Source organism: Vanacampus margaritifer, chromosome 19 (assembly GCF_051991255.1).
Source record: "Vanacampus margaritifer isolate UIUO_Vmar chromosome 19, RoL_Vmar_1.0, whole genome shotgun sequence".
NCBI lineage: Eukaryota > Metazoa > Chordata > Actinopteri > Syngnathiformes > Syngnathidae > Vanacampus > Vanacampus margaritifer.
Window position 1 is genome coordinate 18,652,544 of NC_135450.1, and position 19,019 is coordinate 18,671,562.

At 45.9% G+C, this 19,019-nt stretch overlaps 3 protein-coding genes and 1 long non-coding RNA gene across 13 annotated transcripts in view; 2 read left to right on the forward strand and 2 right to left on the reverse strand.

Moving 5' to 3' along the window:
• nkain2 (sodium/potassium transporting ATPase interacting 2) overlaps positions 1-2,467 on the reverse strand; it is a 14,985-nt gene extending 12,518 nt beyond the window's left edge. Inside the window, exon 1 of the mRNA XM_077553283.1 lies at positions 1,621-2,467. Within this exon, the coding sequence (XP_077409409.1) occupies positions 1,621-1,674 (54 nt within the window). The 5' untranslated portion in view covers positions 1,675-2,467. The remainder of the gene's footprint in view (positions 1-1,620) is intronic.
• LOC144039680 (uncharacterized) overlaps positions 1-11,193 on the forward strand; it is a 24,928-nt gene extending 13,735 nt beyond the window's left edge. For 2 of the 5 annotated variants that reach the window (XM_077553282.1, XM_077553281.1), the window contains exons 2-6: positions 2,455-2,658; positions 7,319-7,520; positions 9,795-9,845; positions 10,616-10,789; positions 11,042-11,193. In XM_077553282.1, coding sequence (XP_077409408.1) covers positions 2,488-2,658; positions 7,319-7,520; positions 9,795-9,845; positions 10,616-10,789; positions 11,042-11,064 — 621 coding nt within the window. In that variant the 5' untranslated portion in view covers positions 2,455-2,487 and the 3' untranslated portion in view covers positions 11,065-11,193. Of the gene's footprint in view, positions 1-2,454; positions 2,659-4,442; positions 4,936-7,318; positions 7,521-9,794; positions 9,846-10,615; positions 10,790-11,041 lie in introns of those variants that run through there. The other 3 variants (XM_077553279.1, XM_077553278.1, XM_077553280.1) reach the window with 3 other exon arrangements.
• Positions 11,105-19,019, forward strand: part of akap7 (A kinase (PRKA) anchor protein 7) — a 20,850-nt gene continuing 12,935 nt past the window's right edge. Inside the window, exons 1-6 of one of the 5 annotated variants that reach the window (XM_077553276.1) lie at positions 11,105-11,345; positions 13,795-13,914; positions 14,165-14,303; positions 14,824-14,963; positions 15,589-15,725; positions 17,280-17,440. In XM_077553276.1, the coding sequence (XP_077409402.1) occupies positions 11,295-11,345; positions 13,795-13,914; positions 14,165-14,303; positions 14,824-14,963; positions 15,589-15,725; positions 17,280-17,440 (748 nt within the window). In that variant the 5' untranslated portion in view covers positions 11,105-11,294. Of the gene's footprint in view, positions 11,346-13,157; positions 13,308-13,629; positions 13,915-14,124; positions 14,466-14,823; positions 14,964-15,588; positions 15,726-17,279; positions 17,441-19,019 lie in introns of those variants that run through there. The other 4 variants (XM_077553272.1, XM_077553273.1, XM_077553275.1 and 1 more) reach the window with 4 other exon arrangements.
• LOC144039683 (uncharacterized) lies at positions 15,362-18,746 on the reverse strand. 2 transcript variants are annotated; one of them, XR_013289512.1, is made up of 4 exons: positions 18,503-18,746; positions 16,620-16,780; positions 16,380-16,487; positions 15,362-15,832 (listed from the first exon to the last, which is right to left on the reverse strand). It is a non-coding gene; the product is annotated as an uncharacterized LOC144039683 (long non-coding RNA). The 2 variants fall into 2 exon arrangements; XR_013289511.1 differs by having other exon boundaries at positions 15,362-16,487.

Consider the following 19,019-nt stretch of genomic DNA (forward strand, 5'->3'; position numbering starts at 1 on the left):
TGGTGTAAATGTCTGGAAAAACGGGGCCTTTTCACACTCTGTGACTGCAATTGTAAAAGGAATGACTGCAAGTTTGCTGTTTTGGTCAATGTTGTATTTTTTTTTCTCCAAACGTCATCCCCCACGTGCTCTGCTCTTTTCTGACAAATGATGCGACAACATCAAGTGTTGAAAAGAGCAAATCTCAACCGTAGTGGACACTTCAAGTGCGTCTTCAGCCCACCTTTTCTTCACCTCGCAGCATTTTGTCTCCTCAAGATTGAAAGTCACAACGATGAAGAAATCCGTGAAAAGAGGTCCGAGGCTTTCTTTGTTCCCAATTGATAGCGTAACGCTTTGCTGTGGAAGAAAACCCGCCATTGGACAAACCAAATTGACCCGCTGAATTCCTTTTGACCCGCCTATCTCCTCATCGGGTCTTGTTTTGCATCTTTGACCTTTGAGGCTTCTGCTGGACAGCGATGGCGACATACAATCGGCATTCGAGCAACCCTCGCGAGTGCGAGTGCGAGTGCTTGCAAAAGTGGACGCTTGGCTTTTCATTAGCGTCAGACTTTTTTTATTTGCCTCGTTCTACCAGAGCTCCAATTTCAACACTTAATCCAGTTCGAGCTTGACATACTTTACATCATGTCCTCAGTTCAGGACAGAGTTTTGCTCCTATGACGGCGACCTCGCCTGAATTTGTACCAAAGTAACGCTAACACATGCTAATGGGTCGGGATTCGGGTTGGGCTTTTTCGAAGCCGTAATCACAGCAAGCATTTGTATGAAAAATACTTGCAGGCCATTCTTGTAAAATTCTTGCAGTCATTTCATTTACAATTGCAGTCACAGAGTGCGAAAAGGTCCCATCTTTCCAGACCTTTACACCAGGGGTGGGCAAAGTCGGTCCTGCAGGTTTTGGAGTGAGTCTTGGGGAAGGAGACTTTCTATTTTCCATTATTAAGTGCGTGTGGTGTCCTGAACACGATTGTTCCCTTGCCATGTCTGACATTTGCGTTTGGTGACGCGGCGCCGTCCCAAATGCCGATCAATGCGCTTTCATAATCATACGCAGTTTTACTTTCAAGCGGGCAATTTACTTCACAAAACGTAGAGAGCGTCGCTCACTCGCTCGCTCCAAAATGTCCACCGCAAGCCTGTCAAATCCAATACTTGCAAGGTGACATTTGGGTTCCGAAGCACTTTGCTATGTCGGGATGTTTCAAACGTTGGCACACAAACTCGGCGAACCCTCCCTGCCGTGCGTCCATCTGGCCTGCCGGCGCTCTCCACACAGATGGCGGCGGCGGACAGACGGCAAGCGGGCAACGGCAACGGTTGCCTGCCGTGACCAAACATCACATCCGTTCTTTGTAGTACACGACTTGTCTTTGTCACTCAATCGCATTCATCCAGATTTCTCAGCACTTCATTCCCGCTTGTTTTCGCACCTATTAACCTCCGGGACGTGACCTCCTTTCACATCTCCGTCCGCGCTCGACCCAGCTTTAGCCGTGACAAATGACGGGCTGCTTCGCCTCTTGACAAGATCTCAGCAAAGCCTTTCATGTCCGTGCATCGATGCGAGGCACCCGGGGCCGCTTTTGAGGGCCGGATAGTAATCGCAATGCTTACCAGCTGCATGCCACAGATGAAGGCCAACGTGCACCTGCCGCTGCAGCACCCCATGACGTCCTCGGCACCGTCGGCACGCCGGTCGCGCGGGGCGTCCTGGATCTCCAGCTAGATTTGCTAATTGGCAATTCCGCCTTTCTCCTCCCTTGGAGCTGTCAGGACAAATGGAGGTCCTCGGGGGAGAGTGGAATCCTTGAGCTCAGCTTGAAAGAGGGTTCAGATGGCCATAAAATAAATCAATCAATCAAAATAAAGGTGGTCGTCTGGCCTGGGAAAGCGGCTTTCGTGTGGCATTGTCATCAATAATTCATATCATTTGGAAAATGGCTGGGAAGCTCACATCAATAAAAGTTAAGGTTCCAGAGACAATAAAGTATGGCATCATCTCGGATAAAAAAAAAAAAAAAAAATGTTTTTTTTAAATCCAATCAATTAAGAACAACATTTGGAAAATAATCCCACTCGGAAGTGCATGTCTAATATGTGGCAAGACAAGAAGTGCGGACGCAAGGAGACTGAGTCCTCCAGGCCCCCCCAAAAATGCGTCAGCGGCCACCTCGAGTCCTCCCCCCGGCTTATGCGCGTCTTATGTCGCCCTCAGCCCCTCCGTCTCCCGCGCCGCACAGGTGCTCCTCCGCCGGGGCCGTCGCAGCAGAACCGTCCGCACCGGCGCCGTGAATAGGGGGGGAAATAAATAAATAAAATAATAATTAAAAAAAAGGCGCACACAAAAAAGGTGGCGGCGACGCTTCAGTAAGTCACCGTTGACGTGATGTTTTCACCAAGTCGTGGGCCACCAAATGACGTCTTGATGTTTCTTTTCTGCCGTCACAGTGCGGCGACCGAGATGGAGCAAGATGGAGCAAGATGGAGCAAGATGGAGCAAGATGGAGCATCCAGCCCGCCATCCAGCTGAGCGATAAACGGCAACCGCACGCGCGCGTGAACCGTGACGAGCGTCTCGCGCCCGCCCGACAAGCCGCCGTCTGTCAAGACAAACGTAGGCAGGACATGCCACTTCCGACTGGAGCTTCCAAAGTAAGACATTACGAAAGCTACATTATGCTTTCACACTATTGTTTTGTTTACTTGTGTCTTATTTTGAAAGCTGTCGACGAAATTCTTCTTTATCCCTGTTGGAGGACTTTGCGCCAAACTGAATGAGAACCTTTCCTTTAACCAAAAACAAAAAAACATGATCACCTGCATCAGTAGGATCAGGTATGAGAGCTATCGATTAGCAATATCTGCCTTCACAAAGATGGACAGGCTATTTTGTATTCCACCTGTAGTGCATCCATCACCCAAAGACGTTTCCTAATATTACTGCGACAAGTAAGCTTAAGCCACAAACATCAACATTTGGTTCAAACGGAACTTTTTATTGTTGTGAGCCTGCAGACAAATTGTTGGCTCACCCAGCAATTGTCAAATACCAACAACCTCCAGTTCTATGGTTGGTGTAGCGCCAGCGAGATGTTTGTGGCTGCAGGTGACAACACGCGGCAAGCCATGTTGAGAAATGTTATGTGTGAATTGATCTGGCGTCTGAACCAATCAGAGAATCGCATCATCATGGCTTTGACTCGCATCGAGTTTTGGAAGCATTGCTATGTTCGTCTCCTCAGAGGTCTTTTGATTGATTGATTTTTTGATTGCACTGTAAATATATGTTGTGAATGGTTCTTTTATGTGTCTCTTATATCCTTTTTATGTCATGTTTATTTTTATTTTTACCTTGACCTTTTTTGAGTTTCCATTCATACAAATCTCTTTGTCTTATGCAGCATATGGAAAAGTGATTTCACTAGAAGTTTCTTTTTTTTTGGAACACTCAATAGAAGAAGGCCACAGACACCCGTGCAAGACATCACTCACGTTTGCTGCAAAATAAAGTTTTGCAGCTACAAGAGGTGGCTGAAAAATGGCTTGAAAATGATATCAGGATATTTCGAAGACATTTGCGGTGACCATATTGGTCATTATTACTGAACAATACATTTGTGATGAATTGGTGCTTGGAAACAATAGCATTTTTTCTTGCACACAATAATTCAGCTCGCTTTTTCCCAATTGGAATGCAAACAAAGTGGAAATATAACGCATCTGTGTAGTGACACAGCTTGAGATGGGAAAAAGAAAAACAAGGGGAGTGCATGTCCAAATGGGCACGAAGACGTCACGGATGATGTCATCGCGTCAATTTTGCCATATTTCACATTTTTATCACCCCCAAAAATACAGCGGTAACATTGTAGAAAGTATGCAACGGAACAGCCCTCGTAGCTATGGTTAGTTGCTTAGTTGATTTGCTGTGCGAGGTTGTCCACCTTCAGAGATTCCTCAGTCAGAAAAGATTGGCCGAAAATGCCAACGCGCTCGGCGAAAGGTGGCCATCGCGATCGGCAGGAAGCTATTTTGAACCCTATAAGCTCAAAAGTCCATTCTCCATCATGTCCCCTTTCATGCAAATGGAATGTCTGTTTCAGGCCATGACCACGTGACCGAGACTCACCGTTGAGGCGCCGACGAGCGAGTGCTTGATGACTTACTTTTCAATTTTGAAGGCAAACATTCATTTGGATCCGTTTGCCGCTTGCGTCTGCAAGTGGCCGATGTTGCGCTCAGCAGGGATCCTTTCATTCCCTGCCAGGAGATTTTTGGCCGCGTCGGCTGCGCAGCTGCTCCTGGAGACGACCTTCAACCATTCAAATAAACATAGCGTGCCCCGCCCCCTGACAGCCCCTCCCCCATCAGCAGCTTTCACCATCATCAATTTGTCCTCATTTCTCATTTGCTTCATTAACGTGGCTTTTCTGCAGAGCAGCTAATGATGTGGAATACTTTAATGGAGGCTGCTTGATGAATTCTATATTGCAGTTGCCTTTAATGATGCCAGCAAACGAGAGCGTTATTTGCTTTCTGACATTTGATTGGCTGGCTGGAGCCCAGCGATGCAAATTTGAGGCTTGGCTCAACATTTGTGGCAAATTAAAGACACAACAGCGTCATCAAAACCTTGAGAAGGGATTGTGGAATTCCCCCTTCCAGGATGATCCGGCTGCAACGGACGCCGAATGGGCAACCGCTGCTCTCTCTTTCATCCCAAATCAACTCCAGTCAGCAAAAGGACAAAAACACGGCAGGGCTTGCTTAAGGCCAAACCTCGGCGAGTTTCCTTCCGCTCGCATGCTGACCTTCCACCTGCCCCGCCCGCCTCTGCCAACATTCTCCGTGCGTGCGTGTGTGCATGCGTGTGTTATTTATCGACCCGGGTCCATAGGAAAAAAGTGCATCCCTGAAACGCAGGCTCAGGTAAGGAAAATACAATTTGTATTTATTTACAAATAGGATCGCTACAAAAGCGCTTGCACGCAGGCGAGGACTGTCGAGCAACAACACTCGCAAAAGGCGAGGAATAACGAGCTGAACCAAAAACGTTTGCAAAGTGCAAGGATCAAAACAAAGAACAAAAAAGAAGGCAAGGCTATGAACACGCAAATTATAACCAGTAATAAACCAAACGGAAAGCCACGTGGCGACACTCGCACGCAGACGCTAGTGACGGTCCCGCAAGCCCGATGCACGCGGCGAGCTCACAGAGCAATCGATGCAGGCAAAAACCACAGCGTTTGAGGCGTGGCTGACGCGCCACGTGCACCCTTCAAAGGTGCACGTCAACAGATCAACAGTTCGCTGGCGCTTGCTTTCTTCCGTGTGCGCGAAGAGGCAAAGGTTGTGGCCCAACAAGTCACCTGAGCATCTGACACTTCCTAGCAGCGAAGAAGATTGCCGTGCATGTCCATTTTGTCCTTCTCTCAAGTTTTGAAGTGGTGGTGATGATTGAGTTGCGGAGGATCCTGGAAGAATCCTTCCAGGAGTTGATCGATGTGTGATTTATTGATTCCATGCTGATTACTTGCAAAGTGAAAACTTGATTTCAAATGTCTTGAAGCGACACATGCATGACCAAACATTTGTGGTGCGCCCTACATTCCGAGTTGAGTCCGGCGCTAAACCCGGCAGCTGCCTGGGCCTCTAATTATAGCCCATGCAGCTGGTGCAGGCTCCCAGGGCAAAGCTGGAGGTCAGGTTACCGCTGTGGTTCTCACACGTTTGTACACGCAGAACCAAAGTCCACCGCCAGCACTGTCGCTCTCCAAAACATAACTCGGGCACGAAGCCTCTTTACACTTTGATTGGCTTCGTAGCGGACGGCCGAGGCAGCTAGCTGCTAGCCGCTATGATGACGATGATGCTAATGATGTGAACGGACGTTGCAAGCTTGGATGAGTGGATGGGAACGACGCGTAGCTTGTTTTTGTTTTGCAACTCCGACTGCATTTGTCAATACCGAAAGCAAAGAGGACAGAGCCACAATAGTTTGTGCTCACTTTGTCATGTCAGCAATTTGTCTTGACTTTTCCAATCAATACCGAGTTGATCGAAGTGAACAGCATCAGGCAAAGAAGATACGCAGCGTTCAAACGGAACGGCAAGTTTGGACATGTTGGACGTGCGGCTTGTTAGCTTACGGACACAAAACACAGAGAGCAGATTTGTATTTATTTTTTTTTGTTCACCAACTGACAAACAAACAAGACAGTTTGCTAACAGTTGAACCCTGGCGGAAGTCTTTGCTCTTCTCCTTGCAAGTTGAATTCAATTTTTGTCGTCACTGCTTCCTCTCGGCGCCCTTTTTGTTTGTTTGCCTCGTTGCCCCTTCTGCCTCCCTCCGCCCTCCTCTTCATCTCTATTTTGGACCTCAGAGAGGCGGAGGGGGGGGGGGGGGGGCGGAGGTGACCTAGTCTTGTCTGGCTCTGCGTCCTGCTCCAAAGTCAAGCGAACCACTTCGGACTGGAGACTTTCTTGGACGCAGAGTGAAAAGTTGGGCCAACACTTGACAAACTTTCGACAAGAATCAAAGCGGGACGAAGGTCGTGGTGTGTGTTTTTTTTTAGAAACAGCTGCAACCCAACTTCAAGGGTTTTTTGTTGAAGCTGGTGGGGCATCTTTTTTTGGGGGGGGATTTCATGAATGACTTGCATGCTTTTGATAGTTCCAGTGTGCCGGCCAAACCTTTCAACTGACCGATGGTTAGCACACAACCCGAGCAAGTTCCAAGTCCGAGCTACTGTCAAAAAACAATAAGAACATAAAACATATATTTCATTCCTGCTGAATTTTGTGCAATAACGATCGGCTGGCTAAGGATGTTCCAAACATTATAACGTGCAAATTATTTCTGCCTTTGAGTATAAATGTCAGTAAAAGGAGTGGGTGATGATTGTCACAGAGCTAACATAAGCTATTGCTAATTGAGCATTGAGACAACAATCCAAGCACGGCTGGGAAAAAAAAGACAAAGCGAGCAAAGAAGGCAGATTTCAGTCATATGAATGCTTGTGAGGTTCAGAAATATCGTTGCGGGTTCGTAACCAGTCAAATGAGAAGCAAAAAAAGGTCAATGTGGCGTGTCCGCAAAACACAGGTGAGAGGTTATCTGCTTGATGGTGCCAGTAGCATACGTAAAGCACACACGGGCTGTACAGTGAAAAATTGTCAATGCCCCCCCCCCCCCCCCCCACAAAAAAAGGGCAAATAGTTCAATTGTCATGAAAGCGTTATGAGAGCGCCACGTGGGTCCTCTCAGCCTTTTTACTCATTACAGTAATCGTCTCTCTCTTCCTCCACTCAGCTGCCTTCTCCACCAATGAGCAGCCAGACCAGCGGCGGGGAGGCGGGCCCTCCGCGGCGGGTCAAGCAGAAGACAATTTTGGAGGAGGTGACGGTGACCTTCAGCTCGCCCGCGGCGTGGCTGCTGGTGGCGGCGCTGGTCCTCACCTGGACGGCCGTCGCCGTGGTCGTCTTGGACCTGCTGGACTACCAGACGCTGGCAGGTAGACGCATTCCCGCCGTCTCATGGGATGATTGTGGCGCTCGCCTTTCGTCCATTTGATCACATTTCACTCCAGTGCTCATCTTTCATTGCTAGCTTCCTCTTGGGCATTTTTGAAGGACACTTCAAAAGTGGACGTCATCATTTTTCACGTGTCACATTTGGGGAGTCACACACAACAACAAGTTGCCTCCATTGAGTTGCAAATTGTTTTGGCCGTTCAAAAGACACCCTAAAAATTAAAACACGCTTGCGACTTCATCTTAGATGAGCTCCTTTTTTGGGGAAGAAGTCGTTAGAATTTTGTACAAAAAGTGTTCCATACAAGACATTTTCTGGGGATGTTCCTTGATCCATTTGGATTTACGTTTGTACGCAATTTTCCATGCAATCAATTTGTATTTCTGCATATGTACGTTGTGAAAAGAATTTGAATAAACAATGGCACTGAAAGGCACAAGCTAACTTAGCTAAGGAGTCTTTCTGGCCATACAATAACTCTATTTTTGCTCCTATAGTCATCAGCATCTGTTCATTCATTCATTTAGGATTTTAGTTTCATTGGAAGAAAACATTCTTTTTTTTTTTTTTTACAACTATCTTGAAAAAAGAATTAACCACACCAATTTTTCTCTTTTATTCTTACTACTCTTTCATTTTGTACATGTGTGTACAAAATCATCTTTTTGTGGAGCAAAGTCAAAATTCCAAGAATAAAAAGGCGAAATTCCTGTACCTGCGAAATTCTCCGATTTCAGGAGAGTCCGTAAAAGAGAGCAACAATTGGATTGCGCAATCATTTGCCACACTGAATTTGAGTCAACCGAAATGCGACCTTTGTTTTTTTGGGGGGCCGGATGAACCATGCTGCATTTCAAGCAGCACATGATGTGTCTCCCTCTAGTGGCCGGATGTCCATAAAATGCTGCGACATGGTCACATGACGCCATGTTGCTGAATGGCAACTGATGGAAAGGCTTGCATTATTTTGGGAAATTGAATTCCTCTTTTGCATCCTGCCACCTACAATACGTGTCTTGAAGCAGCCATTTGATTCGGACCCGTTTGATGCTGAGTCGCAGCTTTTGGAAAACATTTTTTTTGAAATCATCCGACGATGTCGTCGGTCATAATGAAACATACGGCGCCACCGTTTGTCAACTTTCAACAACCGTCTGGCTTACCTGCTAATATGAAAATGTATTCCGCAATGATTGTTTGAAATGTTTTGAAGGCAAGCAGGACGTTATCGTCCGCCTCATGCAACGTCTTCAATGTTGACAAGACAAATGAATGGAATTGGCACATAGAGGTCAAAGGTCGACCAACCTCACGCATCCAAAATCAGGGGCTTGGATTGGGTGATTTTTCCATCAGTTGCCACGGTGACTCCTCCGCATATTTAACTCCTCTCCTCCTCTTCCTTGACCCCTGACCTCCTTTTCACGCCTCCTCCATGCTGTCCATCATCTGCCATCCACCCCCAAAGAGTACACGTCATACTGTGACCACCCCGTGTGTTTATCTCCTGGTAAAAACTTTTGCACTTGCAAGCCTGCTTTGCATGCTGGCATGTTGACGGACGAGACAAACGTTGACGGACGAGACAAATGTTTGACGTTGTGGTGGTGGGCTGGATTGCATCCAAGAAAAAGGCTAGGAAAAGGAGAAAATGGACTGTTGGGAAGAAACAAATTCAATGTCATGGCTGAAATATTGAAAAATGTCTTGTCAAAGTAGCTGAAATGAAGGACGGACGGACGGATCTGTGAGCGTGACGGGATGTGTGAGCTAATGAGTGGTCTTGTCTCAGCTGCTTTGCCAGCGTTGGTCTGCCCTGAGGGGAGGCGTGAATCTGCCCATTGATGAATGTGAATGGCAATCGGCCCCCGCCAGGTGGAACGCCGCTGATGGCCGCCTGCAAACAGCTGATGAATGCGCTGACATTTGCGTGATTGGCAGACAAAAGAAGTCGCGAGTCCCGGCACGGTGGCTTCCTCCTCCGCTGCTTTCTTGGACTTGCTTTCACTCTTGGAATGTTTGAAAGTGGCGACGAGAAGGTCTGATGTGTCTCCCAGCATGCATTGCATGAAATCTGAAATTTGTGCATGACGAGCAGCAAAAAAGTTTTGGGGAGTGTGCGGTGACGAAAGGCAGCTTCTGCCTTCACTGATTGCAAAATGTTCTTCTTGAATCATCGAGCCTCCTTTTGCCTCCTTTTGCCTCCTTTTGCCTCCTTTTGCTTCTTTTTGATCCTTTGCGTTTGTTCCTTCAGGTGTCCCGCCTCCTCCCGCCATCGCCAGGCGAGGTTTGAAGGCCAACAGAGGCAAGTGCACAAACACCGTCCTTCTTCAGTTTTTGGCTCCTGATGGGAGAATGGGAGCACTTTCTTTTTCTGAAGTCAAACTTTGATTTGTAAGAAAAGTCCATCAGCAAATTGTTGTCAGCTGTTGGGCAAAACGCCGGCATTTGTGATGTAAATGTCCCTCTGGCGATGGGTCACCATTTTAGGAAAGTAAACTGCGGTCATGTGATGTGACTTTTTTGCGAACAATGGACGACGTCAGTGAACAGAGAAAAGTATACGAGCTGTCTAATCAGGGAGAAAATGGAGACTGCATGCCAGCCACTATTGGATCAAAGTACAGCTTTTGTAAAAAGCAAGAGTGTGTGTCTATGAAGAAGTCCAGTTTTTTATTGTGATGGCAAAAAGTGAAGGACACGCCCGTTGAAGGTCATTTGACTTGATTGAATGATTGGCTTTGCCGTATTTCACCGGGCCTTCGCGGATTCCTTCACTCGGTTTCTGGTTTTGAAGACGCATGCGCCTTTCTTTTTTCTTTTCTTTTTTGAAGTGAAAGTGAAGTGAAGTGATGAGAGGCGGCCACTCAAGTGGAGTCCTCTCATAATACTACACAGCACGACTTTGACTTGTTAGCTGTAATTTGATTTGAGCCGTAATCGGAGCTAGCGCTGACAATTTGCTTGAGGTGAGCGATTTTTTTTTTTTTCTCCCACCTGGCGACTCATCGATGAGAAGAAAGAGAAACTATTTGTGGAGATGAAGAAGTCTTTTGCTTTTGTGCGTGGGTCCAGGAGGCGTGCGCTCGATGGGCTCCAGTTGCGTTGGCGGGGCGGCCCCCCCACCGTCGCCACAAGCCAGCGCAGACTGGCTGGAGATGATGTGGACGTTTGCCGCCAGCCTGGTGGCGCCCGACGAGGAAGAGGAGGAGGTGGAAGGTATTCAGCAGCTAACCCAAAGCTTGACATGTAAGCGCGGGTGTCGGCCATCTTGTGTCCTACTTCCAAAGCGCCTGCCTCACTTCATTCAACTCACATGCTGTCTATCCCTGCTAGCGATTAGAATAGATCTTGATTGATTGTCACTACTTTTCTCCTCATGTGGAAAGTTTGTTGAAGGCGCTTTGAAAAGCACTTAGCATCAACGCCATTTGACATTTTGAATGTCCCGCCATTGATTGCAGGTGGGAATTGAGCGACTCTTTCTTTTCTGCCCTTCAGATTTGCACTGGGAGGAGTTGTGACGGAAGTCGCAGAGGTCAAGAAAGGCTTTGGAAGGACGTCACGCAGAGAAGGACAACGAGGAAGTGTCTTTCTATGTGTTGTTGTTAGCACTTAAGTGAATACAAACGCAGGCAGAATTTCAAGTCCAACTTGTCGTTGCTTGATTTGTTTACTTTCTGAGTGCCCAAAAATGTTCACGTCTTCGTCCTGGCAGCAATCGTGGCATCAATGATGAAGACAATAACATAAGATGAAGAACGGATCGTATCCTGCGAGATCACGTTCACTCACTCCGTTCAGGGTGAGTCCCACACAAGTTGTGGCTTCTACCTTCTTTGTCTTGTCAAATTCCATCTTTTCCATCCCACCGATTACGATTCGCCGTTTGCTCCTGGGAGAAGGGCGTGCGACCGGCCCGTTCGGTCAACTCCCGAATTTCCCGATGGCCGGTCCGCCAGCATTCACACTTGGGACTGACGTCACTTCGGTTGGCAGCCATCCGTGTGCGGCGTAAGAGCTACGTGTTGCTTCACCTTGTTTGCTTTCAACTCTGGCCTTTACTGATTGGCTGAGATCTCAGAGCTCGGCAGGCCTTCACATTCCATCAGCATTTATGGAATGACGTGATCGAGGAACAAAGGAAGGGTGGAAGAAAAAAACGGCAGACTGCTGATCGAAGGAAAAAAGGACGAATGGATGGACAGAAGGAAAGGTCATCAAAGGAAGGAAAGGTGAATGCAAGATTGTGTCGAAAGGAAGATGGGAGGGAGAATGGCTGAATGGAAGGAAACAAGGATGGATAAAAGAAGGAACGAAGGAAGGCAGACAACAAGGATGCATGATGGAAGGAAGGATGAGGGAAAGTGAGGAAGAAATGAAGAAAGCAAACAGGGGAGGAGGGCAAGAATAAGAGAAGGAATGAAGGAAGCAATGAAAGGGAGGAGGATGGAAAGAAGGAAATGGATGTCTGAAAGAAAGGAAGTGGAGTAAAGAAAAAAAATATCTGAGATGACAATCATCCAAAAGAACACAAAGCAAATTGTGTCTGCTGCTTGCTGATGTGTGTTTGCCTTCAAGAGGCGGGACTCCTGCTGGGATGCCAAATACGTGCACACACACACACACACACACACACACACACACACACACACACAAACACGCGCGCGCGCGCACACACAGTGTTTCTTAACTTTGCAGCATGTGATATGAGAGTTTATTTTCGAGGGCCTCTGAAGTCCTCTGAATCAAATTTTCTGACTCTGAAGATGCACTCGTGAGGCCTGATTTCCCTCTGCTGGCCAAACTTTAAAACTGCACCTGAAATCTGACTCCATGCATAAGTAATCCATCCATTTCACAAAAAATATTATTATTACTACTACTACATTGTATTTAATCATTTTATTTACAAATTTATTTATTTATGCCTTAACATCTCCCCAAGACGCTGGACACCTGCAAAAATCGGCTACATCCTTACGTCAATACTGTTCTCTTGCTTTTTTAATGATATTTATTTGTATTTTGGCAGGTCATTTAATTCTACCCCAGAAACCCCAGAAATTAACTTATAAACACAATTTGGTTCGGTTTTCCTGTGTTTTTTTGTTTGTTGAAAAACTGACTTTGGGCATTATTTTAGGAGGATGATAATATATTTCAAACTTTATTATTCGAGTAATTGACCACTTGTGGTTCTTGCACTTTGAGAATCTCTTCTCTCGTTGGCTGAAAGGTTTTACATAGTGACGTGTATGTTGAGAAACACAACTTCAGAGCACAATCGCTTTTCAAAATGCGTCTACGATAGAACAACATATTTGAGCAATTACAAGAAAGGCATATCAGGAAAGCCTATTTCAAACTAATACATTGAAATGTAATTTTGCCATCAAGAGGGAAAGACGAGCAAAAATAAATAAGACATAAAAGCAATTTAAGAGCTGCTCAATAACTTTTGTGTCGTGAGCGCCCCACGTAGCTTGGCTTTTATTGTGAAGCCCTATCTTTACCGGAAGCTACGTTTTGATTACAAACAGGTGGCTTCCGGTTTGCGTGTAAACGCTAGGACACCGGCTGTTTTTCCAAACAGTGGTAGTTTCTTTTACTTAACAATTCCCGCAAGCGACAAGATATATCTCTCCAGAACAGACGACAAGTTGTTAGGTTTGTCTTTTTGGCGTTTGTTTTCGCTAAAGTCGCGGTGCAGCCTGCTAGCTCGCCACGAGCTTAGCAGACATGGCGGATTGATTGATTTAGACAGGTATGCGTTATATGTGACGTCGATCACTTTTTTTTCTTCTTTCTTTTTCTTCTTTAAAGGTATTTGTCGAATTAGTCCAGGGTTCACCAATTCCGGTCCTCGAGGTCCGGAGTCCTGCAGGTATTAGATGTTTCCACCTACCAACGCACCTGGTACTGAAGATCAGGATCAGGCATGCTGATGATCTGATAATATGAATCAGGTATGCTAGTGGACGGAAACATCTAAAACCTGCAGGACTGCGGACTTCGAAGACCGGAATCGGTGAACCTTGAGTCTATATAAGGCCGATGTTAGTCGGCTGCTAAATGCTAACTAACATTATATAAACTTTGTGTGTGTGTGTGTGTGTGTGTGTGTGTGTGTGTGTGTGTGTGTGTGTGTGTGTGTGTGTGTGTGTGTGTGTGTGTGTGTGTGTGTGTGTGTGTGTGTGTGTGTGTGTGTGTGTGTGTGTGTGTGTGTGTGTGTGTGTGTGTGTGTGAGCCAGCGCGTGCGCGTCATGCACCTGAGTCGTCTCCTTGCTGGCCTCACGTCGACTTGTTCCAGAACTCCTTTGACCCACAACAGTTTGGTTCGCAATGCGAAAGCAAGGATAAAAATACATCAGGTAAGTCAGAAAAGAAACCAAATAAACACATAAAAAGTCCAGTATTTACAAGATGGATGTGCGGTGCGGTGCATAATAACGTAACAAGGGGTGGCGTGTCTGCCAATCGAAAACCAGTTCTGCAATCATCTTTATCTCTAAAATGCAAATTGTTTCTCATAATTATTTTAATTGTCAGTGTAACCCTGATACTCGTTTGTACATTTGAAGCCCTCGCTGTGGATTCCCGATCGTTTGGTTGGGTTTCCAGGCCTCAGGTCTGTGTCCGGTGGCCATGAGCAAGATGCAGCCTGACAGCTTCTGCGCCCACAGCAAGGAAACCGCAGCTGCTGCTCCCCGCGATGATGCTTTTCCTGACAATGGAGAAAAAGAGGACACTGCTTCTGCAGGTGTGTCTGCTCTTGAGAGGGGCTCAGAATCGGAGAACCTGAAGGAAATCCAAGGCCAGGAGAATGGGGAGAGTGGCGCCTCCAGCAACTCGGGTCAACTCTTTTCAAACTGGCGCGCAGAACCAGGAATTGATCGAGAATCAACGCATGTTTGGAGTAGTGGTAACATTTCCCCCCATTTTTAAATATAGTCTCAATTCTAGTCCAGTTTTTATGAAGTGAAGTACATTTTTGTCTCGTCTTCATTCGTCGACGAAAATGAATACTGATTTAGTCCCAGTTATTGTTTATTAATGAGGGTTTTAATCTAGTCTAGTTTTAGTCAAGTGAAAAATGTGCGTTGCCAAAATGATTTGTGTTTAGTTTTGGTTGACGAACTGAACACGAGTTAGGAGTGTCGGAAATGTACATTGGACAGCAGTTCCTTCGGTCCCGACATTCGATCCGTCTCCAAAAGTTGTGGGGGTTAAAGTTCCTGCCGACGTGATGCTGGAATGTTTGTCTTTCTTCCTTTAATCAGTGGCGAAGCAAGAGCGGGGCAGGAAGAAGAGGAAGAGGGGACGGCGAGTGGACGGTGAGCAAGATGCAGAGAAGAGCAAAAAGAAGAAGCAGACCCAACGGCCCAACTACTTTGTCTCCATTCCCATCACCAACTTACAGGTCCGGTCCGCTTGCAAACGCTTCACCTCGCCACATTCTTGATGACATCGCGATGGCAAAGGCTTGAGCCTCCTTTTCCGGCAACACAAATCTTTGTTTGGCGTTTGACCAAGGCGGAGTCATTCCACTTTGGCAGCTAGCATGCATGAGGCTTTGAGCTGGCCTGGCTCCTTTTAGAGTGCCTCATTGTTGGCTGTAAATGCCACCTGATGCTTTCATCAAAAAAATCCTTGATCCAGCTGGTAGAAGTTGTATTTGGTTGGCCGTGAACAATCGAGCAGGGAGTATTTTGTTTTCAGCAGCAGCTTGATTTTGAAGCTGTCTTTTATGCACTTGGCCATTTTTTCTTATCATTCAAATTTGTCAGGCTGGTCAACGACACTCTTCTCAGCACTGTGTAAGATTTACAAGCCATTTATTTTCACTTTACAGCGACTTGAAGGGAAAAAAACAAACAACTTTTAGGGTGTATGTGGTGGCGCAACAGGTTTTTTGTCATGGTTGTAATTGAAGTTGGGGGCAGACATTTTGGTTCTGCCACCAGGAAGTATCCCGCCACCTAACCCATGAGTCACACACACAAAGATTCTGAGATGTGTAATTTGTTGTTGTGGTGCGATTGCAGATCAGTTCGGCGGTGACCGAGGTCCAAGAAGCGGTGCTGGAGCGGGAGCCCGGCTTGGCCAAAGCCATGATCCCCGTTCCCACGCTCCACGTCACGCTGCTCGTCACCCATCTAGCCGACCAGGAGCAAGTGGACCTGTAAGTGGACCTTCAGCACTTCTCGTTGTTCTTGTCTCCTTTCCATGGCCACCGGTCAAATAGATGATGTGACTTCCAAAATAAAGTTCAATATCAAAATTGGCTCGCTTACATTTGGAGAAAAAAAAGAAAAGAATAGATGAGGTGAGGTGAGCTCGTAATCAGTGGCATCCATTAAAAAAAAGGCAATCTGTATTTCGAGCATTCTGACTGATCTTTCAAGGCTGACAGAACTTTTAGGACTACGACATGAACACATAAACCACCAAATGAGAATTTGCAGTCTCTTCTTTCATCACCCCCCAAAAGTTTGTTTCTTCTACCTGATTCCATTTTTTTGTGAAAAGATCTATTTTATGGCAACAGTGACCAATGATCAGAATTTTTTTCTTAGTGACGCCTCAAACATCACAACTGTCCTTTTCTTCTCTAAAATGGCAACAATGAAAATGTACTTTTGATGGCAAAAGTCACCAGTGTAGCAGTTTTACGTTTAACAAATCATTTGCGCAATAAATATTTTGTCCTAGTAGTTATTTAGTTTTGTGTGTGTCATCTTTTCTCCCATTGCTGACAAAAACAAGCTGCTTGTAAGGCTCCAATTTCCAACAAGTTTATGATCGCAAGCTTTGTTTTAATACACGCTCATCTTACCCAAAAAAGAGCCAATTATGTCATCTCATGTTTTTTTTAAATTCATTTTTTAACTTTCTCAGATTGAAGATGAAACCAGAGCTGGCCAAAACTTTCCTCGGCCCATTCCTATTAAAAGAAAAGAAAAAAGTAGTTAATGATAAAAAACGTCAAGCTGCTCTTTGAAACAATTTCCCCCCAAATATCTTGTTTTATTTGACCATTTGTGAGTGAAAGATTTTGTAATTAGTAGATACTCACCTGACTCGTCACAATGGGGACTCCAGCAAGCCACTGGCCAATAGTTTCCCCACTGGATCGGGGTTTGAATTTCCCGCCTTCTGGCTGCAGTTGTGTGACTGCATTGTACTGTATATGCAAAGAAGTGTGCAGTTTCATTTTGCGTCAGCAGGTGGTAGTAGCTGTTGGAAATGGAATTTTCTGCGTTCAGTAGCTTTAAGGGTGCATTGTGGAACCACTTGTTTTTTTGTTTTTTTTTTACTGGCGACTGCCACCTCTGGCCTAAAGTGTAACTGCAGCCTCTTGTGTCAAGCTCATGCAAGGCACCATTCTACCCCAAAAACTGTGTCCGCGGGTTCGCCCACACTTCATACTGAAGGGAAGATGCAAGCTGATTAAAGTCTTTGTGCTCATCTGGCCATTGGTGGAGCAGGCATCAACCATCATGCATGACGGCCGTAAAGCAAGAGAATCACTCAGAGGGCAAATGCACACAAAAACAAATCTATGCATGGATGATAAATCCTCTGTTTTCATACCTTCTTGATCCCATAAAAGGCAACCCTTAATCCAGTAGAAGATGGCGACATGAGTTATCACAACATTCTGTCATGATGTAACACGAGAGGGATGCAGAGTGAGGATTAGTGTGTCATTTTGTGTGTGTGTGTCTGCCGTCAGGGCGGCGGCAGCGCTGGCCCAGGTGGAGCCGTCATTGGACGAGCTGCTGGGTGGGGCGGAGCTGGTGCTGCCCTTCTCGGGCGTCGCTCACTTCAGAAACGATGTGGTGTTTGTCGCCTTGGGCCCGGGACCGCACACGCGTGTGCTGCGCTGCCTGGCAGGTCAGTCTCACGCACACGCACACACTAAACAAGATCTTGATTGCTGTGCTTGTTGGCGTTGAACCGCAGCGTCAAAGTGTCAGCCCGTCTGTGCCAACTTTGTACTCATTCACTTCATACGCCGGCTGCACTCGTAACGTCGTGTCGTGTCGGATCATAACCAGCCAAAAGTTGTATTCACAAAAGAAAGCAACTTCCAAAATGAGCAGCGCAATATTCCGATTTTCTACAAGTCATATGTTGAAAAGAAAACCACATTACCAATTCAATTGTTCAGATTAGATATTTGTATTATTTAAATGTCAATTGTTTATGCTACTTTTTGAAGTGTTACATTGATTAGGAAATCCGAAAAATGTACCAATGTAAGCTAGAACATAAAACATTTATGATCTAATTTATTCTTTTTCCTTTTATTATTTTTTTGTGTGTAAACTACATTAGTGTTAATTTTGTGTGAATGAAAGAAAAATAAATATTTAATTCAATTCTTATTTTCATATGTGTAATATATTTTTAGGAATTTTACCAGTAAATAAAATGTATTTATGAAATACGTGTTGACTTTTTTATATATATTTTTTGTTTGTTTTGGGATGTTCATACCCTATATTCCTATAAGCCTTTGCTTGTTTTTTTATTTTTAATTTTTTTTATCTGTGTTGTGCCTTTGGCTCACAATATTAAGCTGGATTTTAATTTTTTTTTTTCATAAAGAGGATTCTCCTTCCTCCGTTGGGCCAAAGCTCCAAGCTGGCCTGCCAAGTACTTAGGCCGACATCCTTTGGACATGTTTGTGACCATAATGTCAAGTGTGTGAGCTCACAATGGAAATGTAGGCAATAAAATGAAGACGCCATCCGGCATTTTGATGGATAAAGCATGAAAAGGAGTTTAAAAACGAAGAGTGGCCTCTTAGGGCTGGCGTGAGGTCACAGCGATGACGTCAACTGCTTGAAACTGGTCAAGACATTGCTGTGCACGTGACCCGAGTGTCATCATTTGGATACTCAAACGGCTTTCAGCTTTCATTGATATTTGAACACATTTGGAATTTTGTACCTTTTTTCTGGCGTGTTGCTTGAATTCAATTGTGTCAATAGTAAAGAGTCGCGGTCCTTCGGGAAGATGCGAGCGACGCCTCCTCGGCGGAGGTGCGCGCTGTTGCACGTCCAAATCAACTGTTGTTGTTTTTAGACGGGGGCAGGCAGGAAGTTGAAGCTCCCGCCCCGTCCTGCTGTCTGCCGCCTCCGTTGCTGTTATTGATTACGTTCTAACCTTTCGCTCCCCCGCGGGCCGCTCGCTCGCTCGCTCGCTTTCTTAAAATATCCGCCTGTCTCTTTGTGCAAGGCTGCTTTTGTCTTCCTGGCTGTGTCTTGATCTGACTTTGGCATCCTGCGATGCGCGCGGTCCACGCCGGCCGGCCACGTCCTCATGCTGGCGAGACCGACGTTCTCTCGGCATTTTCACCTGTGTGAGCATTTGGCCAGCATTAGTCATGGACGCTGTCCGCTTGTGGGCCCGACCTGAGATCACCAGTTCAATAGAGATCCGGACATTGACCTCACGCATCCCAAAA